This window comes from Papaver somniferum, chromosome 8 (assembly GCF_003573695.1).
Source record: "Papaver somniferum cultivar HN1 chromosome 8, ASM357369v1, whole genome shotgun sequence".
Classification (NCBI taxonomy): domain Eukaryota; kingdom Viridiplantae; phylum Streptophyta; class Magnoliopsida; order Ranunculales; family Papaveraceae; genus Papaver; species Papaver somniferum.
In genome coordinates, this window is record NC_039365.1 from 117,591,113 (window position 1) to 117,618,772 (window position 27,660).

The following is a 27,660-nucleotide window of genomic DNA, read 5'->3' on the forward strand; positions in this document are numbered from 1 at the left end:
ATCCGATATATTCAAATTATCATCAACAGAAGCAATATATTGTGGCTTAAGTATGGAATCAGACACATCAACTATGTTTTCATGCATAGGATCATTAGTGTCAACAGAAGATTTACCTAAGTCATGCTCTTCACAGGATAATTGTACAATATCTAAATCAGTATCAACATCACATGCATATGGAATATTAGAAGAAATATCATTCATGAAGTTCGGGGCAGAAAAGCCTAATGTATTTGAAACCAAAGGCTCCACAACATTTTCAACATAGACATGTTCTTCTAACATAACATCATCATCATCATCATCATCATAGTAATATGCATACTTGTCCCTATTAGCAGTTGTGGTGTCATTAGTCAACTCATGTTCCTCTAGATTAGGTTCATATTCAATATCATACACATGAGAAGGACTAGACATGCTATTTCCAAAGTTCAATTCATTACCACCTATATCATGTGATAGTGTCTCAGTTTCCCTAATGGATTCCCATTGACGGGTTTTCTCTGCAATCTCAGCTAAAAATTTCCATGCATCATCCACAGTTTTATCAAGAAATTCACCATTACACATACACTCAACCATGGCTCGAGATTTAAAGTCTAGTCCCTCATAGAGGATAGCGACAAGTCTCCACTTCTCAAATCCATGGTGTGGACATTCGCTCAACAAATCATTAAAACGTTCAAAATAGTCAAAAACAGTTTCCTCATCCAACTGGACAAAACAATTGATATTTTGACGAATAGCGATGGTCCTATGATGTGGAAAAAATCTTTGGAAAAATTGATTAGTGAGTTGTTCCCAAGTGGTGATTGATTGTGGTCTCAAACCGTAAAACCATGTTTTGGCCCTTTCCTTTAGAGAAAATGTAAACAAACGCAATTTCAGAGAGTCTTCGGACATATGATCAGGTTGCATATTCCGACAAATTTGTTCAAACTCTCTTACATGAGTATAGGGGTTCTCAGAATCGAACCCTCGAAATAAAGGAAGTATTTGTATCATGCTTGCATTTATTTTAAAAGGGTTATTGGTTTGAGGTAAGACAATACATGATAATGGAATTTTTATTGTGGGATACATGTATTCATGGAGAGTATTAGGTTGGACCATACTGAAAAGACACAAAGCCCACTATTTGGTTTTAATGGGTTTGGATGTTTGGGAAAAATATTTGGTTTTAATGGGTTTGGATTTTTGGGAAAATTTTGGTTTTTGAAATAAGGAGCAATTTTTTTTTTTTTTTATTACACTTAGCCTAGCATAAATTAGCGCAACCCATAAAATAAAATAAAAACAACAATAATAATTACAAACCCATAAAAGAAAGAAAAAGAAGAAAAAGAAAAATTATTACAAGCCCAAATAAAAAATAAAGAAAAACAAAAATTATTACAAGCCCACAAATTAAAAATGGAAGCCCACAGGTTGGGTTCTCTTAATGGGTTTAGGCTTACTTGCTTAAGCACAGCCCAGCTGCTCAGTTAGGTTGCAAAAGCCCAGTTGGGCTTTAGATCATCCTAAGCTTTGGCTTTTCTGAGGCCCAGTTGGGTATTTCAGTTGCAAAGCCCAGTTGGGCTTTGTTCTTTTTCAGCTGCTTGGAATCAGCCCAGTTGGGCTTTGGATCATAGCAACAGCAGGACCAGCAGGGGGTAGCAGCAGCTTGCCTTTGCACAGCAGCAACAGCTGAGGCACCGCAGCAGGATCAGGAGCAGCAGCAGGAGAAGCAGCTCAGCTCTATTTGGGCTTCACAGCAGCACATCAGCACCAGAGGTTTGTTCTCAGCCTCACAGCAAGGTCACAGCAACAACAGCAGGGGCAACATCTTCAGCAACAGGAGCAATTCAGCAGCAACAGGCTGCAACAGCAGCACCACAAGCACCTGGCAACTCAGAGAAGAGGTTCAGTTCCCAGAATGATGCAGTTGAAGCAAAGGAGAAGAGATTATGCAAATGATGCAGATGCACTAGAGGTGGTACTAAGTTACAGCTACAGATGCAATATGCAAGATGAGTACACTAAGATGCTTATCAGAACTACACAACAGGTATGAGCATGCAAAGAACAGCAAGAAAAACTTCAAAAACACGGCAGCCAAGTCCCCGGCAGCGGCGCCAAAAACTTGGTAGGCTTTGGGATATGTATAAAATAAGAGCAAAAGACAGCCTACAGTGATACCTGCAAGTGCACAGGGTCAGTTGTAGCTTGTGTGCAATAACAGGGTCATTCCACAGGGACTTGGGGTGTTATGAAGTTTCACTATGCTGATAATTGATGCAAAACTAAATGCAAGGTCACAAGGTTGCAGTGACAGTGAAACAGAGATGGTAAAACAGCAAGGAACCAAGGCTATGAGCCAAGGGCAGGGAAGGCAGTGCACTGATTTCAGTGCACATCAAGCTTCAAAATACAAGAAATAAACAGCAAGATAGCTAAGAAATTTAGCTGAGCAGGGAGCAAAACAGAATTGAATTTATAAGTGACTGTAAAAGGGATTTGTGGTTAATCTAAGGGCTTAGAATCCACCTTGTGTCCTAATCAAGCAATGCAATTCTAGGTTGAAATTAGGATCTTAAGCATACATTAGAATGGGAGGAGAATCAGCTTGCTCACTGATATGCCCCTAGTATTGACTGTCTTTTGACAGCACAGCCAATCACAGGCATATCAGAGCACTGACTTCTTCCCATTACTCAAGCAAGACAAGCATTAAGACGACTATCCTAGCAATTCATCATTTAACAGTGCACTAGGCTTCATCTGAGCCTTAGCCAGTGCAACTTAGCTCATGCTAATCTTGTGATCAACAATAAACATCATACAAGGTAATTCAAACAACACACACATGGTGAGCAATTACAAAAACATGATAAACATAATTAACATTTGAAATGGAAATTAACTGAATTAAGAACTATAATAGAAATTCACAGAACATGGATAATTGAGGGCACTGGCTAGTCTAGGCCTCTGAGGTGGTGCTCTGGCTAATCCAGGCATAACCCCTTTTACACACATCACAACTCTATTTATAGTTACATATAAGAAAAATCCCCAAAAATCAGTGAAGCTAGGGTGTACCCAAAAATCCAAAATTCACTCACCTAACACACTGATAACAACCCAATCAACCAACCCATGCTTCAATTAGACGTACAATTGATTTCCCCCAAAAAGTTCCCAAATCAGAAAAATTAGGGTTAGGGATTTTTCTTACCAAACCTGCGATTTGACGCTTCCCTCTTCAACCCATTCCTCTCCTCGGTCTCCTGCTCCTCTCCATGCCTTCAATTGCTTTTCTAGCTTCACTAATTCGTCAACCACTCACCTAGGGTTTCGGCAGGGGAGAAATTGACGAATTAGGGGGCTATAAAGATGGGTAATAGTTGTAGGAAGGTAGGGGTGATGATGGTGGAGGTGTGGTGGTGGTAGAGGAGTAGGTAGTGGTGGTTGTGGAAGTGGAGTAGGTGGTGGTACGGCAGGGGATGGTGGTTCTGTTGCAGAGAGGGGGGGAAGAGAAGATGGAGTCGATGGGGTTTGAGGAAGGGGCTGTTTGTTTTGCGGGTATAGATATTAGGTACTAGGGTGTTGAGCAGGTGTAGAGGATTTTGATGTTTCGCGAAGCTGGACCGTAGGATTATAGGATGATGGAATGATCCAACGGCGCGATTGAAATGGATGAGTGGAGACCGTTGGATGACGAGATACATCAAAACTGACGGCGAAGATCGAGGTTAGGTGTTGTAGTGTTAAGCGGAAGTATCGAGATTTGATGAGCAGGCAAAGAAGCGACCGTAGGATCTAAATGTGATCTAATCTGAAGGCTTGGAATTTAGGTACTATGGTGTTTTGCAGGGACTTCAGATTTTGATGAACGATGAAGAAGCGACCATTGGATGATGAGATGGATCCGATCTAACGGCTGAGAATGGAGGCGGGTATGGATATAGAAAATGGGTTTGGGTAAGGGTTTTGGGCCTTGGGTATGCCAAGCCCATATCTTCTTTAAGAACAATTCTTCCTTCTTGAGCCCATTCCTAGCTTTTTGGTCTTGCGCTCCATTCTTTGCGGCTTCCTTGCGTAATTCTTCCCGGCTTTTCACCGCTTTTCTGCTCTTTTCCGCTCCGCTATTCATCCAAACTTTATTTATTACCTAAAAATGCAAAATTAATTAATAAAAATATTTATTCTTGAAAACAACGAAAACACAGAATATGGGATAAAATGTAGAATTAATGCACAAGAGATGAGTTAAATGCCAAGAAAAATATATAAAAATATGCACTTTTTAGCACTCATCATTAGATCTCTCACAACTCGCAGGAGAAGAAGAACAGAGTAAGAGGGAAAGAGAAGAGAAGTTGAAGGAAGAAGAATGAAGAAGAAGAAGAATGAAGAAGAAAAGAGAAGTAGAGTTTTATCTTCTCGATCTGGTGAAGATAAGATCAAGGATAATACTATTGCACCCACTCCCTTCTCTAAGGGAACTCCAGGCCGGTCTATTTGTGAAAAGACTATTTTGCCCTTCAAACCAATCTGATGATTACTTCTTCGTCTGGTATCTGATTAAAACGTTCGAGTAGTCCATTCTGCGTAACTTTTTGACATCTATCTAATGATACTAGTTTCGTATTTAGATCGTTGTTATATTAATTTCTAATAATTAATGTTCATGTTAAACTAATCGAGTTGTTATCGGTTAATTCGTTTCTTGACTAGTCTAATAGCGTTGACGAGTTTGGGGGTCTTTATATTCTCCCCACCTTATACATTTTCGTTCTCGAAAATCAAACCATCCTTATGGTCTTCAAAAATCCCCACCTTATAGAATAATCTTATCTCCTATCTAAACGCAAACAATATAAAAAAAGCACAAACCTATATGGCTTTCTACACCTAAAATTTAAAATTCGTAGATTTAGGTTCAACTATACTAATTTAAGTCCTACCCAAGAGGGAAGTCTAAGTTTCTGATACTAATTTCTATAATGGAAAACTATAAATTTTAGTCTCTAAGCTCTTTACACTAATTTCTATTTTATAAAATACATGTCTCTGATTACAAGGGAGATTCCTACGAATCTTTTTAAGTGAAATTATATCTACCGGTTTCTTAAAGAATTATACTAAACTTCTATGATCGGCCATCTCTGAATGCAGTTGCCCTGTCAAGGTTGGCCAAGCCCAACAATGCCTTCCCACGAACAGAAAAAATACAACCTTCACTATTCCCCAGTGCTGGATTAATCAAATGCTAACTTATTATGACTAACTAATTTCTAAATTCTATTGTAACTGATTTAACTTAAAATTTTACTTCATAAATTATATACATAATTCACAGCATTTTAAACAATTTAATCATCGGAATTTATCTTATCTTATTTTTTTGATTATTGTTATTATTATTATTGTTTATTTATTTTATCAATATACGTAATCCAAATTCGATTTCATGTCAATTTATAATATCTGATAGTTTAACTTTACTATAATACCATATATAAATTTTCCAAATATAAGCTACTATAAATTTCTTACTAGTCTAATTATTCGAATACTATTATCAACTGTATTATTATTCTCATTATTCTTAAGTTGATAGTCTAGTTGGTACACTAAGCCTTAACCTTTTACATATAACTCTACGTTCATGTAAAGATTGATACCATAGATTTTATTTATTCATATTAAATCTGTATACTATATCTTGTTAAATATTAACGTCAGTAATTTAATATGATATAAATTTGAGTCTGCATAAAATTATACTATATCTAATAGCCTTAGATTTTGCTAATATGTAAAGTATCCTATTAATATACGAATCTATCTTCTTTTAATTCTAATACTACACTAAGCATCAGAATTCTATTATTACTACTTAATGTATATCTGTTTCATTTTAGATATTTACTGGATCATTTGTTAGACTAAAGATAATTTCGGTACAAAATTGGTATTTTTTTTATATATTATATCCTCGCTTTCTTAAGTCTAATGCCTAATAAGTATTATGTTAATCATCTAGTTTATCCGCAAAACATATTTCTCTAATTTTTAATTAGTTTAATTTATAAAACTTAATCATAAGTAAGTGCTATCAAATTCCAATAACTATTGCTCATAATTATTATTTTATCGTTATATATATCTTTAATGAGATTTTAGTTAACTTAAGTTCAATATGATACTAACCGAGGATGCTAACACTACTTTATTAAAATTATTATCATTTATAACTATTATTATCATATTTTTATTATCAACAACGATGGTTGAACTATTATTCTAACTACCCTGACAAATATTATTAAATTCCAATAATATTATTAACAATTATGTGATCATAAATTGTTGACCCTACGTATAAGTCAAGGTGCGCCAATAAATTTCTATATGACTTTCAAGATTTATCAATTGTGTTAATCTCACTATTTTTCTAGTATTGGATTGTGTACGTGTTCATACTTCTTAGTCTGATTATTCCCTAACCTTTATTAGCTAAAGTTACTGGTGTACCCTACAATTTTTACTTCATTAAATAATGAAACAAACAAACAAATCAATCAATCAAATACATATTTTAATTATTGATAGCTTTTAGTGATTAAGATTTATCTCACAACCCAACCCAGTTCTAAATTAATCTAGTTCTCTAGCTGACACAGGCTATTCCTATTATTTCCCATATAAGATCTAATAGTGAGCACTGATACCAACACTATAGCGCCCCCTAAGATAGCAGCTGACTAATCCAAGAGATTAACTAAATAAAGAGGCACTAAGAATCTAAAATATGTACTTAAGCATTCAATTAAGAAATGCGATACAAAACTTAACCCAAAAACTAACCCGCTCTGAAACATATATATACAAGGAGTCCTCTCAAATGATACATATACAATAATCATTTGGTTTACAGATACAATATGTAATAATAAACATAAAAGAAGTTAACCAACTAACGAAAACAACCCTTGAAGCTTCCGCTGCACAACTCTGATCTGTCTCTGAAACTGAAAGTGGGTATGGGTGAGCACATCATCCCTAAAAGGGGTGCCCAATAGGAATAACATTTAAATTTCAAGTAATCATGGCAAAATTTGACTTTGAAGTAATCATGGCAAGATTTGGAAAACATTAATGTTTTCCCAAACATTAAGAAGTGACCAAGTCACTGAAATAAACAAACATGTATATGGACAAACTCCTTCTTCAAACAATGTATAATATTCGTGCTAACCACACTCATTATCTATTGATATCACCAAGACTATGATGACCCACTCTAAGCAATAAAAGCTGAATTCATGTAGATATAAATGTGAAGGAGCATATCCTATATACCACAAGTGGAAATTCGTATTTCCCATAACAATTCATATGAAAAACAACATTACAAGTCCTTTCCAAACCATGGAAAGATTAACAAAATCAACAAAAGTATAGTAAAGCAATTTAAACAAAGCATGGAATGCACACTAGACAATGCATGAGTTTGTTAAGCATAAACTTTTGTAAAAGAAACAACAATGGTTACAAAAGAGTCAAATGTATTCCCACCTCTTTTGATGACAAGCCACGCCTATCTCGAGATCCACGATCCACTGGTTCATCCTTTGAATCGATCGAAGTTAATAGACTAACTGTTAATCATATAAGCACTCTAAGAATTTGGCCAAAAGGCTCATACAAAGCTCATACAAGTCTATCTAATGGTTCTAAGCCCATTTATGACTTTACACCTTTTATTATCTATCTTTAGCATAACTCAGAGTTACTAATTCAATTATATTGGTTCCACAGTCCATTCGACAGGTCTAATGAATATGTAAAACCTTGTAGAAGGAACCAAAGGCTAATTCGGACCATAAAGGGTCCAATTCATGTTCAGTAGGAAATCTAGGTCAAAACCAAAGCCCAACTAACCATCCTGTTAAACTAAGGTCCAGTCCATCTGAATCAACTAACCGTCACTAACGGTTAAACCGACGGTCAAGGGTCAACTAACAGTCGGCGTTAATCAAAGGTCAATGTTAAGTCAAAGGTAAAAGTATATTGAGCCATGCTAGGTCAATTCCTGGTTACCGAGTTAAATAAGGTCAACACCTAGTCGCATACCAACTCAGTTAGACTACCTGAGTCGGCTAAACAATTTAGTCAGAACCTTCTGACTGGGATAACTAGTAGGCATACTTATATTGCAGACACACTTCAACTCTATTTCTTACATTCACAACTTCCCATTTAACATTACAACGACAATTCATTCAGTCTTAAATAAACTAGAAACTTCATTTACCTAATTACAAACTAAGTAAGTTTACCTGCAATTGCAGTAACTGCAGGCTCCCAAGCTTTCACAGGAAAACACCTAACTATAATCCTACAACTATTATCCTAGCTATACCTTCCCTGCCTGCAACTTCGTATCACTACAACCTCACAAGTAGTACAACCAATTACTAAAACCTCTTAACTCAGCCCCCAGCCATTTTTTATATAAGCTTACCAATCCAAACCACTAAAACCTCCCTGTAACTCACTTCAACAATTATTACTATCAAACTCAGTTCCATAATTTCATAACCCCAATCTTCAAAGCTGCAACACTATTTGACTTGACTATACATCATTCTCAAACCAACAACACCTCTAAGTTGTGACTGCAACTCTAAACTTCACATTTACAACCATCTTCAACACCCCCAGTTCAAACGTACACAATCCAGTCCATTGAACCTCAACCATTTAGTCTCCATTAACAACTACGAATGCATTCAAGAAAACACACATATCCTGCAACAATAAACACATACCCCTAACTGATATCCCAATCAATCCCAACACCTTAACTGCATTGTCAATCATCACAACACGATAACATTCAAATCCAGTTCAGTTCCATCGCCATCTTCAAAACCTTTTACTCACTACAATCTCAAATAGGATCAATCACCACTACCTTTACTAACTCATTCAAAATCCACCATCTTCAGTTGAATAACACAATTGCAAACTCTCACAGCCTTAATCAAACTTAGTTCATATCATCACCACCAGCATGTCACATTTATTCCTGTAACTCAAATCTCAACACAACCACCTGCATAACCACTTATGTACAGTTCCAATTATACAACTCCAAATCCACACGCAGTTACATTCTATACCTATGTTGTTTATCTCAAATCCTACACCTTATCAACTACACATACTGAATCAAAAGAAGTAAATAACTTTACTAGATCAACTTAGAAACCATTACCTCAAAGAAGTTCTCTTCAAGCAATTGCTTCTGACTCAATTCAGCAGATCATCTCAAGACCACTCAGAACTGCTCAGCTCACCCAATCCATACCCACAATCTTCAACACCATCACTGGCTCCATGAAAACTCTAGCTCTTCAATCTCCAATTATTCTTCATCATAAACCACAATTCATTCTATCTATCAAAACCCATCTTAAATCCCCTTCGTAAAACATCAAATTCATCTTCTAATCGAACTTCTACACAATCTTCTGAAAAACCCTAATTCTTTGATAAAACAATCATCACCACTTCCATTTCTTTATCAACATCTTCTATGTCAACTGATCTCTCATCGATTGCATATCTCACCCAAACAGAACCCTTAATTTCTCTCTTAATCATCACCCAATCAAACTCCAATTGATTTCACAGAAACCCTAACTCTTAATTCGTTATCTCATTCGAATTTGAGTTAATAACAGATAACATCATCACTACAAACCACTCCATGATCTTCTCCGCCTCCTGCCGATTACCAAACCTCCATTAGATCTCTCACAACTCACAGGAGAAGAAGAACAGAGTAACAAGGAAAGAGAAGAGAAGTATAAGGAAGAAGAATGAAGAAGAAGAAGAATGAAGAAGAAGAAGAGAAGTAGAGTTTTATCTTCTCGATCGGGTGAAGATAAGATCAAAGATAATACTATTGCACCCACTCTCTTCGCTAAGGGAACTCCAGGTCGGTCTATCTGTGAAAAGATTATTTTGCCCTTCAAACCAATCTGATGATTACTTCTTCGTCTGGTATCTGATTGACACGTTTGAGTAGTCCACTCTGCGTAACTTTTCGAGATCCACGATACTAGTTTCGTATCTATATCTTTGTTATTAATTTCTAATAATTGATGTTCATGTTAAACTAATCTAGTTGTTATCGGTTAATTCGTTTCTTGACTAGTCTAATAGCGTGACGAGTTTGAGGGTCTTTATAATAACATGTCAAGATTTGTTAATATGCCAAACCATTAGCATAATTCACAGAAGTATCAGGCCCCCTAACACTGTGATCTTCAGGATGATCATTTAACGCCAATACAATCTACAAAAACATCACAAGTTAGATATAACGTATGGTCAAAAAAAAAAATACAAGTCGGCAAGGTCGACAGACAAAAACATATATTGACGACCAAAGAATAGTCGAAAAGTTCGTCATATACAAAGATTGACGTCCAAAAAATAGTCTTCACGGTCTACATATACAAATAGTGACGAACGAAACATATTTCACAACAAAGTTCTCAGTGCAGTGATATACATTTAGTCGACAAGGTTTATAATATCGACCGTGACGACTTCAACAAGAGTAAACCATCCGAAATTTTCTGGTCTTAAAACGTGACGACTGGAATATGACTCATCAAAAGTCGTCCGATTTTGTATAAAAATCGTGCCGACCATAATAGTCGTCAGGGTTAGACCAAAGCCGACCTTGACGACACTGGACAACAAAAAGTTGAAAAAAATAAAAACTTATCCATCCTTTGACGATTCAAACATGAAAAAATCACAGACTTCACTACTTAAGGCGTGTACCTGATTATTTTCAGCTCCCAGTTCTTTTTCTTGGTCATTCGATACTTCATTTGGCTCAAAAGATTCATCATTTATGTAGACATCTTGAGTTTGAGGAAAATAAAAGTGAGGATCATGCATATAATCCATTTCATCACGATTTTGTAGATTATCATACATAGATTCATCTATATGTGTCGTAGAAGATTCCCCCACTTCAAAATTAGGATTAAAATCACTCATCTAACCAAATTCTCAAAACCTTAACTTTTCTCGCAAAACTTCTTCTACTACTTCATTCTCTTTCTTTCTCAATTATTTCCAAAATCATATATATAAATCAACAAACAAATTTAACCAACCTAATCATGTAAATTAAACTAGTGGTAATTATCACTTAACGGTAATTTAGTTACTTTTAAAACTATTTGGCTAAGGGATTTGAGTTTTACTTCCTAATGTCCCTGTTTTATTTTATTTTATTTTATTTGGTATACCCAGTTAATTTGGTATGCGATTCCATAACTGCGTAATTCTCATTAAGGTCGATAGTTCAAAAAATCTTCGATGTCTATCACATTTCTATAACGTAAATTAGAGATGACATTATTAAACAAGATGAGAGAAAAAACACTTTAAATGAATATATTTATTCATTTATTAATAAATAAATAACCTCACTGAACAAATATTTTTTTGGGAAAAATATCGTTTGGTACTTTTTTAGGTGGGCCCATGTCTGTTTAGTCCTTTGGTCAAACGCCTTTACTGTTTGGTCCATAATTATTTAAAAATATTTAACTGGACAAAAATACCCTTCTGTGTTAGTTTTTTTTTGTAGCAGTTCATTCTTCTCCTGTTAATTTCTACTTATTTTTTCAGAAATCACCTAAAAAAACAAAGTTCATTCCAGAAATGAACTCCATATAAAAACCTAAAAAAATAGAGTTCATTCCAGAAATGAATTCCATATAAAAACCTAAAAAAACAGAGTTCATTCTAGAAATGAACTCCATATAAAAACCTAAAAAAAACAGAGTTCATTCCAGAAATGAACTCCTGATAAAAATCCATATAAACCAGACTTCATTCCAGAAAATGAACTGCTGATAAAAAAACATATAAACCAGAGTTCATTCCAGAAATGAACTCCTGATAAAAACCTATACAAACCAGAATTCATTCATCAGAATGAACTGCTGATAAAAACCTACATAAACCAGAGTTCATTCCAGAAATGAACTCCTGATAAAAAGAGAGTTCATTCGTAAAAATGAACCGCAACATCATCAACTTCATCTTCTTCTTCGTCTTCAACAGCAGCAGCAAAACATCATCGACTTCAACAGCAGCAGCAAAACATCATCGTCTTCAACATCAGCAGAAATTCATCTTTAACACGAGCAGCAAACATTAGTAACAAAGATCTTCAACATCAAAATCATCGTCATCTTTATCATCGTCAATAACAAGATCTTTATCATCAAAATCAAGATCTTCATTATCTTCATTCGTTTGCATCATCATCTTCTAAAGAAAACAGAGTTCATCAAATTCATCATCTTCAACAGTTTCAGCAGCAGTGACGAAGAAGAACATAAATCTTCGTCGTTTTCATCATCTTCACCATGTTCATCATCATCTTCAACCACAACAACATCAAATCAGGGAGAAAAACAGAGTTCATTTCAAGAATGAACTTCATCAAATTCACCGTCTTCAACAGTAGCACCAGCAGTGACGAAGAAGAACATAAATCTTCATCGTTATCATCATCTTCATCGTGTTCATCATCATCTTCAACCACAAACAACATCAAAACAGGGAGAAAACATAAAATCTTTGTCAAAAAATCGTCGTCTTGTTCATCATCTTGATATACTCATGACGTTTATCATCTCTGCAAATCGTATTCATCATCTCTGCAAAATCAAAAGCCTAGAACTCACACAATCTTCATTGTTTATGCAGCAGCAGGAGAAGAAAAAAGAGGAGAGAGAAAGTAGATCTGAAAATATGGAGGTGAGAGAAAATAAATCTGAAAAGAATATCTTCTTCTTGATAATTGACTATATATATCATATGGTGACGTCATGGATGATGTAATGGTCCCAAAAGGGTATTTTTGCCACTACAAGATGACATTTACATCATCCATGACATCATCTTAGGACTAAACTATAATTTTTAGGACCAAACTATAATTTATATTACCAAATAGGACCAAACAGACAATTGGACTAGACTTTCTCTAATATATTATTCTTAGGACCCATTTGTATTTCCTTGTATTTTTTTCTGGTTGCGAGGCTATTTATGTATCGAGATTAGACTGTAACGGGACAATTTGGTTAGGAGAAAAGCTGGAAATCGGAAGTTTTTATCTTTTTAAAAATGTTTCCTTGTATTTGGTATTCAGTACAATAAGAATTTTATCAAACAAATAAATTCTTCAAGTCAAATGCCTTGTTCTTGATGAACTGTATCTACATGTATCAAATGAACACACACACACAAAAAAAAAATTACATATCAACAACTTAGAAAAAGAAAGCAGCAGCAGCAGCACCACCGACGACAGCAGAGTATGTCAAACCACTAGCACCGTTTCTCTGCTTTGAGGGGGCAGGAGCATCAGCGGTAGTAGTAGGTGCATCAGCGGTAGGTCCGGAAGCCTCAGGTGTGGGTGCAGGTGGAGATCTCAGGTCAGATGAACCAGATGGAGCATCAGATGGTGCGAGTGAGATGGATGATCTGGGAGATGGAGATTTCTGAATTGGGGCTTCGGCGGAGGATTTAGGACTGGCTGATGGGGTGGCGGCTACATCTTCGCTGTCGCTGGATGGTGATGAGACTGGTGCAACTTCTGATGCTGTTGGTGCAATTTTTGGTGATTCAGATTTTGATGGAGCAGAAGCTGGGCTTTGGGCTGCAGAAACGACTGAGCCGACAACTGCGACGAAGATAAGGGCAAGAACAATGATTTGACGTGCCATTGTTTGATAAGTTATTTACGAAACTGATACAAAGTAGTAAAATAAATTGATTCTTTCTTTGTTTATTGGTGCAGCGCTTCTCTTATTAACGATGAGAAACACTGCAATCAAAAAAGAATGAAGAAAAGTTGTAACATCCGATAGGTTTAAATAGTAGTTCCAGGGTTTGAGAAAGTCCTTGAAATAGTATTGCATGATTTACGGTTTGTTATTGTAATTTTAGTACTTCAAATGAACACCTTTCATTCATAGCAACCTCTCCTAAATTTAAGCTCATCCACTATGGAGAAAAGTTACTGAATATAGGAATCATTTGAACCATAATAAAAACTTTTCGGACACCAAATATAAATGCTTCCCAGATTAGGATTCATTGACCGAGAAAGTAATACTACTCCTATATATCTCCATAATTAGGATTCATTGACCGGGAAAGTAATACTACTCCTATTAGTCCTATATATCTCCCTAATTAGGATTCATTGACCGAGAAAATACTACTCCTATATATCTCCCTAAATTAGCCCAAAAGACTGGACACTTATTACACTCAGCTGAAGAGTTTGGAATTCATTTATTTTATTGCACAATTGGGTTGAATTTACAGCCCTTCATCTCGTTCTTGCACACTGACACTGCAGTATTAGACTATTAGTTACGAAACCGTGGAAACGACAATGGTAGGAACTCGGTGACGGAGCCCAAATCTCAAGTATAGAAGCTTGGTAATTTCATGTCTTCCAAATGATCTAAGGAAAGCTACTAGAGTTCATTGTCAGCAACAGAGGAATAGAAGTTGATCCAGAGAAAGCGAATACAATCATCAATATGCCTCCCCCAAGAACGAGAAGGAAGTGCGAGGTTTTCTAGGAAGAATTCAATATATCAGTCGATTCATGGTGCAACTAATTTCGATTTGCCCACCAATATTTAAATTGTTAAGAAAGAACTCACCAAAGGAGTGGAATGAAGAGTGTCAAGAGGCGTTTGATCAGATAAAGAAGTATTTTTCCAATCCACATGTGTTGGTCCCTCCGGTCCCTGGGAAACCTTTGTTGTTGTATTTATCAGTAACTGACTCAACAATGGGGGCAGTTTTAGGACAATATGATGAAGATGGTAAGAAAGAGCGGGCGATTTACTATATCAGCAAGACATTATCTGGATATGAATCAAAATACTCAACATCAGAGAAAACATGCCTTGCCCTTGTATGGGCTACTCAACGACTTAGACATTACATGTTATCTCATTCGGTGCAGTTGTTATCAAGGATGGACCCACTTAAATATTTATTTGAAAAGCGAATGATCTCAGGGAGAATTGCCAGGTGGAAGTTGTTGCTAGAAGAATTTGACTTCACTTATGTGACACAAAAGTCAATAAAAGGAAGAGCAATAGCAGATCACTTAGCAGCACAACCTATTCCAAATTGTGAGACACTCATAACATAATTTCCTGATGAACATATCCTTGTTGTTGAACAAGATGAAGAAGGTGAATTGTGGAATATGTATTTTGATGGAGCAATGAACCCAGTTGGTAAAGAAGCAGGAGCAATTTTGATATCTCCTGATGAGGTACGCATTCCGATTTTTATTCGATTGAATTTCAACTGTACTAACAACATGGCTGAATATGAATCATGCATTGCTGGCTTGAGAGCTTCCTTAGAGTTATCAGTTAAAAAGTTGGAGGTATATGGAGATTCCTTGATGATTGTTAACCAAACACAGAAAGTCTGGAAGATCAAGGAAGAAAAGCTAGTTCCATACCATGAATGCCTTATGAAGATGGTGGAGAAGTTTGATTGCATTACTTTTCATCATCTCTATAGAGACAAGAATCAGTTTGCAAATGCAGTGGCTCTTTAGCATCACTAATCCCGATCCCAGGAGATTCCACAGTCAAACCCATCGAGGTGGCACGAAGAGAGCAACCAGCTTACTGTTACGCGGTTGAGATCGAAGCAGAAACACCTGACGGAAATCCATGGTACCATGATATCAAGAATTACTTAGAGGATCGAACGATACCAGACGGATTGAGCAGAAAAGAGCGTCGTTACATACAGCGCATGTCCTTTCAATTCATCATCATCGGAGGAGTGATTTATAAAAAAATCTTATCATGGGATTTTATTGAGGTGTGTAGATGGAGATGAAGCTCGACGCCTTCTTAGTGAGATACATGAAGGAATTTGCGGCCCACATATGAACGGACACATGTTATCAAGGAAAATTCTTCGAATGGGATATTATTGGACAACAATGGAATCCGATTGTTTCAAGTACGTGAAAAGATGCCATAAATTCCAAATGCATGCCAATTTATTACATTTGCCACCGATCGAGTTGCACCCTCTTACATCACCATGGTCTTTTTCTATTTGGGGCATTGATGTGATTGGGAAGTTAAATCCTTCTGCATCAAATGGGCATGAGTACATCATAGTGGAAATTGATTATTTTACAAAGTGGGTAGAAGCAATATCCGTAAAGAATCCTACGAGGAATCAGACTGTTAAGTTCCTCACGAACAACATCGTTACAGATTGCCAAATGAGATTATATCAGATAATGGGTCTAATTTTGTTAGCAAGGAGGTAAAAAGGGAGTGTGCAAAGTACAAGATCCATCTAAGGAACTCAACTATTTATAGGTCGCAAACCAATAGTGTTGCGGAAGCTGCAAACAAGACATTAGGCAGAATCTTGAAGAAGATGACCGAAACATACAAAGATTGGAGTGAGAAGTTACCTTATGCATTATGGGCCTATCGTACCTCGATCCGTACACCCACTGGTATGACTCCGTACTCTTTGGTTTATGGCATAGAAGCAGTTTTCTCTAATAGATTTTCCAATGGATGGTGAGAGATTTACTTGGACCAACTCTCAACAACCTCCTTTCTTGGTAAGGTTAGACAGATTCCTTTTATGCTCTGATTTTATCAATCATTTTATTTCTCCTATACGAGTAAGATTAAAAAGACCTATTTCAGACCATGCTCCCATTATGTTATATTGCAATTTTGGTGATCAAAGGAAATCTCCTTTTAGATTGGATAATTTTATTCTCCATCATCCTGATTTCATTAATAACTTAAGAGTTTGGTGGGATAATTTAACTTTTACTGGTACTCCAAGTTTTATATTTTCCAAAAAACTGCAGGGGCTAAATTGTTTTATAAAAAATTGGCAAAATTTTTGGTAATCTCCAGTCTCAGATTGATAATATTGAGCTAAGGATTGATGTTCTTGATAATTTGGAGGAGGTGTTATCTTTGTCTGATGCTAAGGTTGTAGAAAGAGAGCAAGCAAAGTGACAACATGGTTCTTTATCCTTAAATGTGGCAAGAAGAGCTTCTCAAAGAGCTTAAGAAAGATGGTCTAAGGATGGTGAGAAAAATACAGCTTATTTCCATCAAATAGCCAATTTCAAGTATAAAATTAATAGTATCAATTGCTTTAAGATAGATGGAGTCTTATGTTTTGATAAAGCTCAAATTGCTAGTGAAACTAAATCTTTTTATTCCTCCTTATTCTCTGAGAATCATAAGATTAGACCTGGTTTTGACAATCTTGAAGTTCCTAAGATTTCTGTTTCAGACAGCATTCATATGGAAATTCCGTTCTCAGAAGAAGAGGTAAAGAAGGTGGTGGACCATTTTGGCTCTAACAAAAGTCCAGGTCCAGATGGTTTTACAATGGAATTTTACAAGTGTGCTTGGGATATAATCAAAAATGATATAATGCAGGTGGTGAAGGAGTTTGAGTCTACAAGCAAGTTGGATTGGAGAATTAACTGCACAAACATTACACTAATTCCAAAATGTAATGGGGCTGTGAATCTACATAATTTTAGACCAATAAGATTAATTGGTAGTGTGTATAAGATCATCTCCAAGTTATTGGCTGAAACAATGAAGCTAGTTTTCCCTTCTATAATCTCGGAATTTCAGGGAGCTTTTGTGCATGGTAGGCAAATTCAAGATGGGATTTTAATTGCTTCTGAGCTTATTGACTCAAAATTGAGAATGCACGATACTGGGTTGCTTTGTAAAGTAGACTTTGAGAAAGAATTTGATAATTTGAACTGGAATTGCATTGATATTGCTCTTGCAATATTTGGCTTTGGAATGAAGTGGAGAAGTTGGATCAGATGGTGCATTACTTCACCAAGATTTGTTGTACTGTTAAAGGGTGGAGCAACTGACTTGTTTAAAAGTAAAAAAGGGATCAGACAAGGAGATCCAATTTCTCCTTTCCTTTTCATTTTGCTGGCTGAAGTTTTATCTCTAATGTTCAAGAAAGCTGCTGATGATGATTTGATTACTGGTTTTAAGGTTTCCCAACAAGGTACTATAATCAGTCATTTGCAGTTTGCTGACGACCTTCTTGTTTTTCTCAAAGATGATGAAGTGCAGATTCAGAATCTGAAACACATCTTGACTGCATTTAAGATGATATCTGGTTTAAAAGTGAACTATATGAAGAGTACTATAGTGGGTCTTGGTCAGTTGCATAATGGAGAGATTTGTGCAGAAATTTTTGGTTGTTCTAGCTCTTCTCTTCCCATGAATTACCTTGGTATTCCAATTGGTAGTAAGTCTAAAAGTAAGGTGATTTGGGCTGAGATTATTCTTAGAATGCAGAAAAAATTAACAACTTGGAAAAAGAGTTATCTATCTAAGGGTCAGAGGCTCATAATGATTCAAAGTGTGCTAGCTAGGTTACCAATTTTACTATTTATCTATGTTTCAAATGCCAATTTCAGTGGTTAAAGATTTGGAAAGGATAATGAGAAGATTTTATGGGGTTCTACTAACTCTGTGAAGAAAAGAAGTTGGGTTTCTTGGACAAAAGACAATCTGCCAAAATGTAGAGTGGGAGTAGGTATAAAGAAATTGCAGATTGTCAATAAAACATTATATGCTAAGTGGATTTGGAGATATGGGTCTGAGAAGGAGGCTCTTTGGAGAAGAATCATTAATGAAAAGTTTGGAGGTGAGTTTGATGCTTTGTTTCCAAAACAAATTAATAGAGTTGTTTGTAACAGTCTTTGGTTAGGAATTATCAAAGCTAGAGAGTTTGTTAAACAAGGTTCAATTCTTGTTGTGCGAAGTGGTAATTCTATTCTCTTTTGGGAGGATGTTTGGGTTGGTAATTCTGATCTTAAAACTATTTTCCATAGTTTGTTTAAGATTGCTAACACTAAACAAGCTTTGTTGAAGGATGTGGTTTCTGATGTGGGAGCTTGGGATTTCAAATTATCTAGAAATTTAAAAGATCAGAAAATTATTCAAGTGGCCAACTTGTTATAGATGATTGGTGAACCTCCTGTGAATGCTCTTGATGATATCAGAAATTGGAGGCATGGAAATTCTTTTTCAGTTTCAAATGCATACAATGCTTTAGAAGTTGATGGTTTGCTGAGATTTCCAGACAAGCAACTATGGAATTCTAAAGTGCCTTTAAAGGTCTCTTTCCATGTCTGCACTTTATGTTATAGAGGTGCACCTACTCTTGATTTCTTGCAGAGAGATGGTTTAGTACAAGACTCAAACTGTTTGTTTTGTAGACAATGTGCAGAGACAAATGAACATTTGTTTCTTCACTGTAATACTGTAACTAGTATTTGATCTTACTTTCTTGGTAGCTTTGGTATTAACTGGAGTTTTGCTGGTGATGTGAAGTCCAATCTTTGGGAGTAGGGAGTTAAGAATTCAAATATCAGATGGAAGAAAATTTGGAGTTTATTACCATTTGTAATTTGGTGGACTATCTGAAAAGAGCGTAATAACATGCTATATAAGAACCATAATAGATCTTCTTCTCAGCTAATTACAGCAGTTAAGTGTTTGTTGTATTCTTTGGCTTTAAACTCTGACATTTTCTTAGGTTTTTCGCTTTCAACAATCATATGTAACTAGGATGCAGTGATCCACTGAGTCTTTTTTCTGAGTTTCTGTCAAAGCTTTTGTGACTTAACTATTTTTCAATACATCTTTCCCTTTTCAGTCAAAAAAAAGAAGTAAGGAGCGGGGGATCACGTGAAAGCAGAAGCTTAGACTAAAAACTTGGAATATTGACAGGACCATGAACTTAGGTAGCATGCTGATGCTGCGAAAGCAATTTGACCCTGCTTTAATAATAGTGGATTCAAGTAGCAACCTGTTATTACTGCATAGCATTGGATTCATCAACATAAAAGGAAGAAAATGAAAATTGCACTTGAGCAATTAGGAAACATTTTTGTTGCTCAAGGATATAAATTTGGAATCCACTCTATACCATTCCACTTAGGCCAAGCATAATGGGCATCATTTCGCTTAGCAATAGCTAAATCTAAACCAAGCTAAATGCGATGAGGGTGCACTTCACTGTGGGGGAGGGGCATCCTTTAGTTTAATCACACGAAAACTCAGTTTCCGTATAAGAAGTGCCAAACGGAAACACAGTTTTTGTTTGTCTTTTTTTTCGAATTTATTTCAGCCGAACTAGATAAATATTATATATGGGTAAAAAAATGTATTAAGAGAAAAATGACAATTAATAGGAAAAAAAAGTTTTCGTAAAATGAAAATTCTGAACAAACTATCAAAAAAACCGCACAAACACAAAGACAAATCAAAAGCAGACCCATGTTTCTTCCCCAAGAGGCTGGTCCTCCTTTATGTTTCTGTGCAGTTTTTGGGTGGTTCAAATCGAAATGATTTATGTCTCGAGGATTTTCTCACGAAAATTCTCCTGCAACACACAAAATGGAGAGACCAAAAACCACCCCTATAGTTTATGGGTGTGAGCCCCAGGAGCTGTGTGTATGGGGAATTTTTCAGAAAAAAATCCTCAGTGTGCAGCATCCCTTTGGTTCAAATGGACGGTCTGTCCAGAACCTCCTTAATTTTCCAAAAGAGTTAAATTTGATATAGACAAATAGACAATGGATTTTTACCCATCAATGAAGATCCTCCGAAGTTGGTACCACTATGGTTGCTGCGTTGCTCTACGTAACATGTGATCAAGTTACATCATGTCTAAATGTCTCATCACTATGTCAAACACCACTGGATACTGGGTACATACGCATAAAATGAAAAACTGTCCAGATTTAGAAACACAGCTGACGCCATAGACCATTTCCATCATGGTGAATTTAAAACTGATGACCTTACGATTTTCTCACATGCATTGATTTTATTTTCTCACACCATTGAAAAGAAAGTAGAAAGTAAAATCCGATCCAACAAAATCCAAACTGCCAATCTGTTCATTTCTTTAAACAACTTCTAGTTACCACTTTTAATTTATTAGAATGTCCCTTATGGAACTGTTCTGGAACATAGAAAGACAAACGAGGAGATTCTAGTAAATTCAGTTTAGTTATGGGCATGAAATTTTCATCTTCATGAAAAAACCCTACTAGTTCACAAGTTAGTATAAACTTCTCCATAATCATTACTGTCGAAGAGATGAAAATCTGGTACATTACTGAAGATACAAATGAACAATTGAGCAACCCTCCTACTTTAATGGTTAATGGTACCTTGGACAACTCCTCCTCTGGAAATCTGGTACATTCCCCCACCCCTTTTTTTTTAAGGATCTCTACACCTTTTCTTAATAGTTCATTACATCATAAGAGTTTACCATGACCAAATCATTAGAAGGCTTACATCCAAATACCCAAATATGTCCTACTTCTGGCAATTCTTCACTGCTCTGGCATGGAACTGTCAGAAATTGGGAACAAGGGATGTTAAGAGCTATCTTAATGATATGCTTAATAAGTTAAATCCTGACATCATATTCCTCTCTGAAACTAAATAAAAACATGACAAGCTTAAGAAAACTATGCATGACATTGGTGTCAACAATTTCTGGTCTGTTAGTCCAGGAGGGGCAAGTGGCACTGCTGGTGGATTAGCTTTGATATGAAAAAATATTATTTCAGTAGAAATTCTGGATTTTTTCTTTAAACCATATCAATGCCATAATCAAATATGCCAATAGCCCCCCTTGGATTTTCACAGGTTACTATGGTAGTCCTTATGACACCTCTTCTAAAGTTAACTCTTGGAAAATGATAGATAAAACTGCAGCCACCAATAAATTACCTTGGCTGGTAATAGGGGACTTCAACTTTATTCTTCATGATACTGAAAAATTCAGTACAAACCCAATCGATAACTCCGAAGCAGTTTTATTCCAAAACAAAATCCTAGACCTTGACTTGATTGATCTTGGATGTACTGGTTGTCCATTCACTTGGTCAAACAAAAGAAGGGGTCATGCTCTCACTGAACATAGATTAGATAGAGGTCTAGAAACTGATGATTGGCTAGCCCTTTATCCTAACACCACTATCACCAATATGTTAGCCATTGGGTCTGACCATCATCCAATCTTGCTGAACTCCAATCCACACTGGGAAAACGGAAAGATTCTCTTCAAGTTTTTTGGTCCTTGGATGGATCATGAAGACTGCAAGAAGATTATAGATGAATGTTGGAGAAAAGGTCTCTCTGGTTCCAGTGCCTTCATCATTGCCATAAGACTCGAAGATATAAAGCTCAAAATCAGAGTTTGGAACAGGGATGTGTATGGCAACATTAAAATTAACATTGAAGAATGCAAGAAATATTTAAACTTGAAAAGACGAGGGTACCCAAATATACCTCAATCTAAAACTTTTCCACCTATAATTCCTTTCTCTGAAAGTGATTGTCTTTGAACTGAGTCGAGATAATACAACAAATCGGTTCACACTTCGTGTGATCGTCTATGGATACGAGATCGAGACAATACAACAACGAAGTATGTTCACTTGATAAAAGGTTCGGACTTAACCAAACACAATATGATTACTTATCAAGTAAATAGGAATTAACGTTTGTGCAATTTACTTTAAATTATAATAACAACAATTATAATTACGGAAAACAAAAGTAAATGACACAGCAAAATTTTGTTAACGAGGAAACCGCAAATGCAGAAAAACCCCGGGACCTTGTCCAGAATTGAATACTCTCAGGATTAAGCCGCTATACAAAATCAAACCAACTTCGTATAGTTGAGACCAAGCAACTAAACCTATAGTTCACCTAGTTCCGTATGTATTCCCACGCCTTCGACCTGTAATAAGTCACGTACTTGGAAAAATTCCTTTGGTTCGTATTCCAAACAGTAAAGGAACAACAAATCTGTTTGGTATCAACTCTTTTCAACCAAGTGATGTGAGTTCGACAAAGGCTCTTCTGTTTATCTCAATAAACTCCTTTGTCAGGTTCTTAGATCTATCTTATTATCAACTACCGAAGTAATTGTTAAGATTTTGCAATCAATACTTTTAATCATAAAGAATTGTATTGATGCCGATCTACACAACTAATCAATCTAATCTACCACAAGGATAAGTCGATTATAGTTGGATCCTCTTTTACCGAAACAAGTATTGTGCACACCAAAGATTATGAATCCCAAATCAGAAATCTTCAAAGTCTTCTTTGTCTTCAAATCTTCTTAGATCTTCAATAAAAACCTGCACACAATCAACTTGAATCTCTTGTGATCAATCACGCACAAAATGGAGTCTGTTAACAATGGATTATCACAAGACGTCTTTAGATCTACGAACAGTCTAAAGATCCCCGTTAAAACTTCGATCTAGTTTGAGTGAATCTTATATCAGAAGAGAAGATTCTCAAGCATAAACAAACTAGGTGCAATCAAAGTTCAACCACCGTTAGTCAATCAAATCAATCGAAAACAAAAGATAAACCGCAATTATCTAGTTTCCCACCAACGGTACTAATAGAGCTTCTCAATCCCAAAGAATTCTTTAAACTGAGTGGTCGTAAGAGATTTCGCCTAATTAGGTTACTCTCCTCTCCGAATAGGCGGCTTCACCAGTAGCAACACAACTGAGATAGTTCTTGCTGTACGAGGATTAGTTTGCTCGAAATGCAAACTTTCATATTTATAGACCAAAGAAGTTTGGACACCAAGGAATTTCCAAAACCGAAAATATTCTCAAGATATGCAATATATTCCAGATTCGGTTTCCATAATTCCTGGAAATGCTTTGTCCAAAATAATGACCGAAAATCTCTTAGAAAATCTCCAACTAGCAAATGCACATTACTAATTTTTATTTTCCAAAAATAAAATTAAAAACCTTAAATAAAAGATTCTCAATTTATTTTATTCGATCCGGGATTTTCTTCCTTTAGCTATTAAGGAATAACTTTGAACAATTAAAGATAAACGTTACTGCACATGTTCAAAGTATGTCGGTGTCTTTATTTTATAAGTCCTCTTTCATACTTACAATCTTGAAACGATTTGCCACACTTCCAAACAAGTTTAGTATTGGTTCATCTGACTTTGAAGAACTATTAGATTGATCAAGAACACTCAATCTCAAATCATGGGTTTCACGGTTCTACCAAAACAAGTTTCAGTTCTACCTTCATGTGAGTACTGTGCATAGTCACACTAGCTTTCCAAAATTCGGTTTACTAGGTACTAGGATCGGTTCCCCACATATATATGGTATCTAACTTGTACTTGCTGCACATGTCCATAGGATAGTTTCTCCTTTGCCTAAAAACGTGTTGCACATGTCCATAGGATCGGTTCCCCTTTCTGCTAAAAAATTGTTGCACCTCATACAAGGATCGATTCCCCTTTGTGATAGGTTGCACCTCTTACTAGGATCGATTCCCCTTTAGCCAAAGTTTGTGTCATACCAATAACACTAAATCGATCATACCATCTCAGGTGATTAATTAAGATCGCTAATAAAAGTCATACCAATACAAAAGTCAGGCCTTTGTGAATAGTTTTACCAAGAACATAAACAAGTCATGAGCAGTTATACTAATCATACATATTGGTAGTTCAAAAGATATGCAATGAATAACAATACCAATAATGCATGGCGATTTCTCTTTCGATTCACAAAACAAGTTCATGAATTTACTTCCTTAAAACAAATGTAAAACATTGTTTCCTAGGATGAAATCTTCACCTTATACCCATACATAATCACAATAGCATTCAAACGATTATGTCGATGTCTTATCTACAAAGTTGAATGGTTAAGCAATAAACCTCGTATTGTATTCCTTAATACTATGGCTAACTAGAGTATAATCATTCATGCTTCGCAGTTTTGTTTTCAATATGCACGACTTGAAAGATACGTTAGGGAATGAAATAATTCAAGTCAAATATCACTAACCTCAAGTGGAAGGATGATGTTGTCGTTGTAGCTCCTTACTTCTTCACTTCTTCAAGTCTTCGCAATACTTGTAATGTCCCATATCCTAATACTTTCAAGCTAACCTATACGAAGTTAACTCTATTACATAATCAAGCGACTCTTTAAATGAGTGTTGGCTCACTAAAATATGACAATCAAACTTGACATACCAACGCTTGGTGAGTTCAACCGAGCTATGCTCTAACAATCTCCCCCTTTGTCAATTTTAGTGACAAAACTCTTATATCATATGGATAACACAAATTACAAGAATTCATTACACATACGCTTGATTCCCGAATTCAACAACACAATAACCTGTATGCATTCAATCCTTAAATGCCGCTGTTGACATTCTATAACAAAGCTAATACTCCCCCTAAAGGTAAGATAGGTAGATTTTATCAATCTTCACGTCTTTGTAATTTCCTTTGTAGTCCACACAACTACAAGTATATGATATGTTACTCCCCCTTAGTCTATGCTTTTACTCTTTCGTTAGATAAACGTTTAAGCAGCAATGTCCTTTGCCTTAGTGATACCAATCAATACAAATCAATACCAATATCACTTGTTCCCCCTTTTTGTCACAAAATGACAAAGAAACGAGAAAATAAAGGACAAACCGAAAGGATCTTACAAATCTTAATAGACTTGCGACTTAAGCACGAGGGTTCCACACACCATTTTTGATAACAAATATCAAAACCGAAACTACACAGTAATTTTATTTTGATATGTTACCAAGAAAACAATTTCCCGAAGTATTTTCCCTGATAGTTTAGCGAACCAAAAATCAACTGAGCACCTTAGTTCCTTTGCTAAACCGATTGTACAAATACAATCGTTTGTTCGATAACACCAAAATAAAGGTAACTTTATTTTTCTCATCAGGTTCTAATTATCCGTATAACTTAGACCTTTAAATTTTAAACAAGACAGGTACTAGGTTAGTTAACTAGCATTTCTTGTTAAGGAATTCAGTTAGACTTGAATAACCGAAACCTCCTCTTTGATAAGTCCAACTAAGATCAGAATTAACTTAGTTTCTCTTATCCGGAATCGAATTGGACTAAAAAATTTATCCCGTAAACATTTTCTTTCGTTAACCCATAAACAATTCATACAAACCAAAGAAATCAACTTGCATAATTATTCACCTCAACCGGAAGCAATTTAAACAACATAGACATTGAAGCACCGCAATTGCACCGAAATTTTGTAAGCCTAAACAATTGATACCACACAATAAAGCAAGATAACAATAGGTTTTCTTAACCGAAACCAATTGAATCACACACACATCCATACACAAATACTGGAATAAAACATCAATTGTTCCGAAATTTTGTTAAGCAAAAGCAATATATATACGCAATGAAATCAGGCTTTTCTTATACAGGAAAACAAATAATTAACAAGATTGTTACCTCAAATTTCGCATCCACTTCTCCAATATGTTTGTATCTTCTTCCAGGGAGAATTGATATCGAAATATCATTATGTTGTTCATCCTTATGCAAAACAAAAGAATAACAACAACCAACATTTACCAGAGAAAGGTTGAAAACCGGTTTTTAACTATTGCAAGCAAAAGTTGAAAATCCCGAAACACATATGCTTTTATGCTAAACCAAACGATTCAACATATTGTGACTTTTTCACATATTGTTTCTATCAGAACCCCTCATGATCCTTTGATAAAGCCTACCAACATGGGCTAGAACTTAATCCTTCTAAACCAAAAAGTCACCCGAAACATAAGGGTTCACAACATTATGAGATCGAATATCAAGGTTAGAAAAACCGAAATCAAATATCCCATAAACATACATAGCAATAACATAAAGCATTCAAGCACATGCTATGTAAATCAAAAACTATCACAAGAAAAATTATAAATCAAATAATTTTATTCATAATAAGATAGTTTTATTCATGAAATAGACCTTACACAATTATTGAAAGAAATCAAACATTGATGTCTATTTTCCTTGATTAAGTATTATAGCATATAACTTAATCTCTAGTGGTGCTCTTGTTGTTCACTGAGGTTTCTTCAGTGTTCAAACTTTTAAAGCATGTCTCCAGAGACTTGTCTGCAACCACTTGTTGTTTCTCAAGCTTTTCAACTTGAATCTTCATATCAGCAATATCAGCTTTTGTTTCCTCAACCTTATCCTTGAGCAAGTCCTGATTTCGAACCGTTATTATGAGATTGGTTCTTAGTTCTTCAAAACCTTGGATATAATCAGACATGATTTTTGATATATTTTTCTTCTTCTTCTTTGTATTGATTCCTTGACAATCTTTAACCTTTTGAGCTTCCTCCTTATTATCCTTTGTGATACCGCGAGTTATTGGAGGCATGCTCGGTTATATAAATATGGATTGATCAGGGTTTCAATAATACAAGCAAGAGATAGTTTCCCTTTAAGAAGAGAGAACTCTCGGACCGAAAGTATCAGAAAATCCGAAAATATTACAGAAATATATTTCGTTTCCTTTGTCCGAACTTCTCATGCTGGAAGGTTTATTAAAATTCGAAAATTCTAAAT

General features: G+C 35.6%; 1 protein-coding gene and 1 non-coding gene across 2 annotated transcripts; one reads left to right on the forward strand and one right to left on the reverse strand.

Annotated features, from left to right (window-relative positions):
• The first annotated feature begins 646 nt into the window (after nucleotides 1–646).
• Nucleotides 647–750, forward strand: LOC113307276. Its single transcript, XR_003339073.1, has one exon. It is a non-coding gene; the product is annotated as a small nucleolar RNA R71 (small nucleolar RNA).
• A 12,466-nt stretch (nucleotides 751–13,216) lies between these two features.
• LOC113304833 (classical arabinogalactan protein 11-like) lies at nucleotides 13,217–13,959 on the reverse strand. Its single transcript, XM_026553974.1, has one exon. It carries the CDS (start codon nucleotides 13,833–13,835, stop codon nucleotides 13,380–13,382), a length of 456 nt encoding a protein of 151 aa, XP_026409759.1. The 5' UTR covers nucleotides 13,836–13,959; the 3' UTR covers nucleotides 13,217–13,379.
• Nucleotides 13,960–27,660: the final 13,701 nt, after the last annotated feature.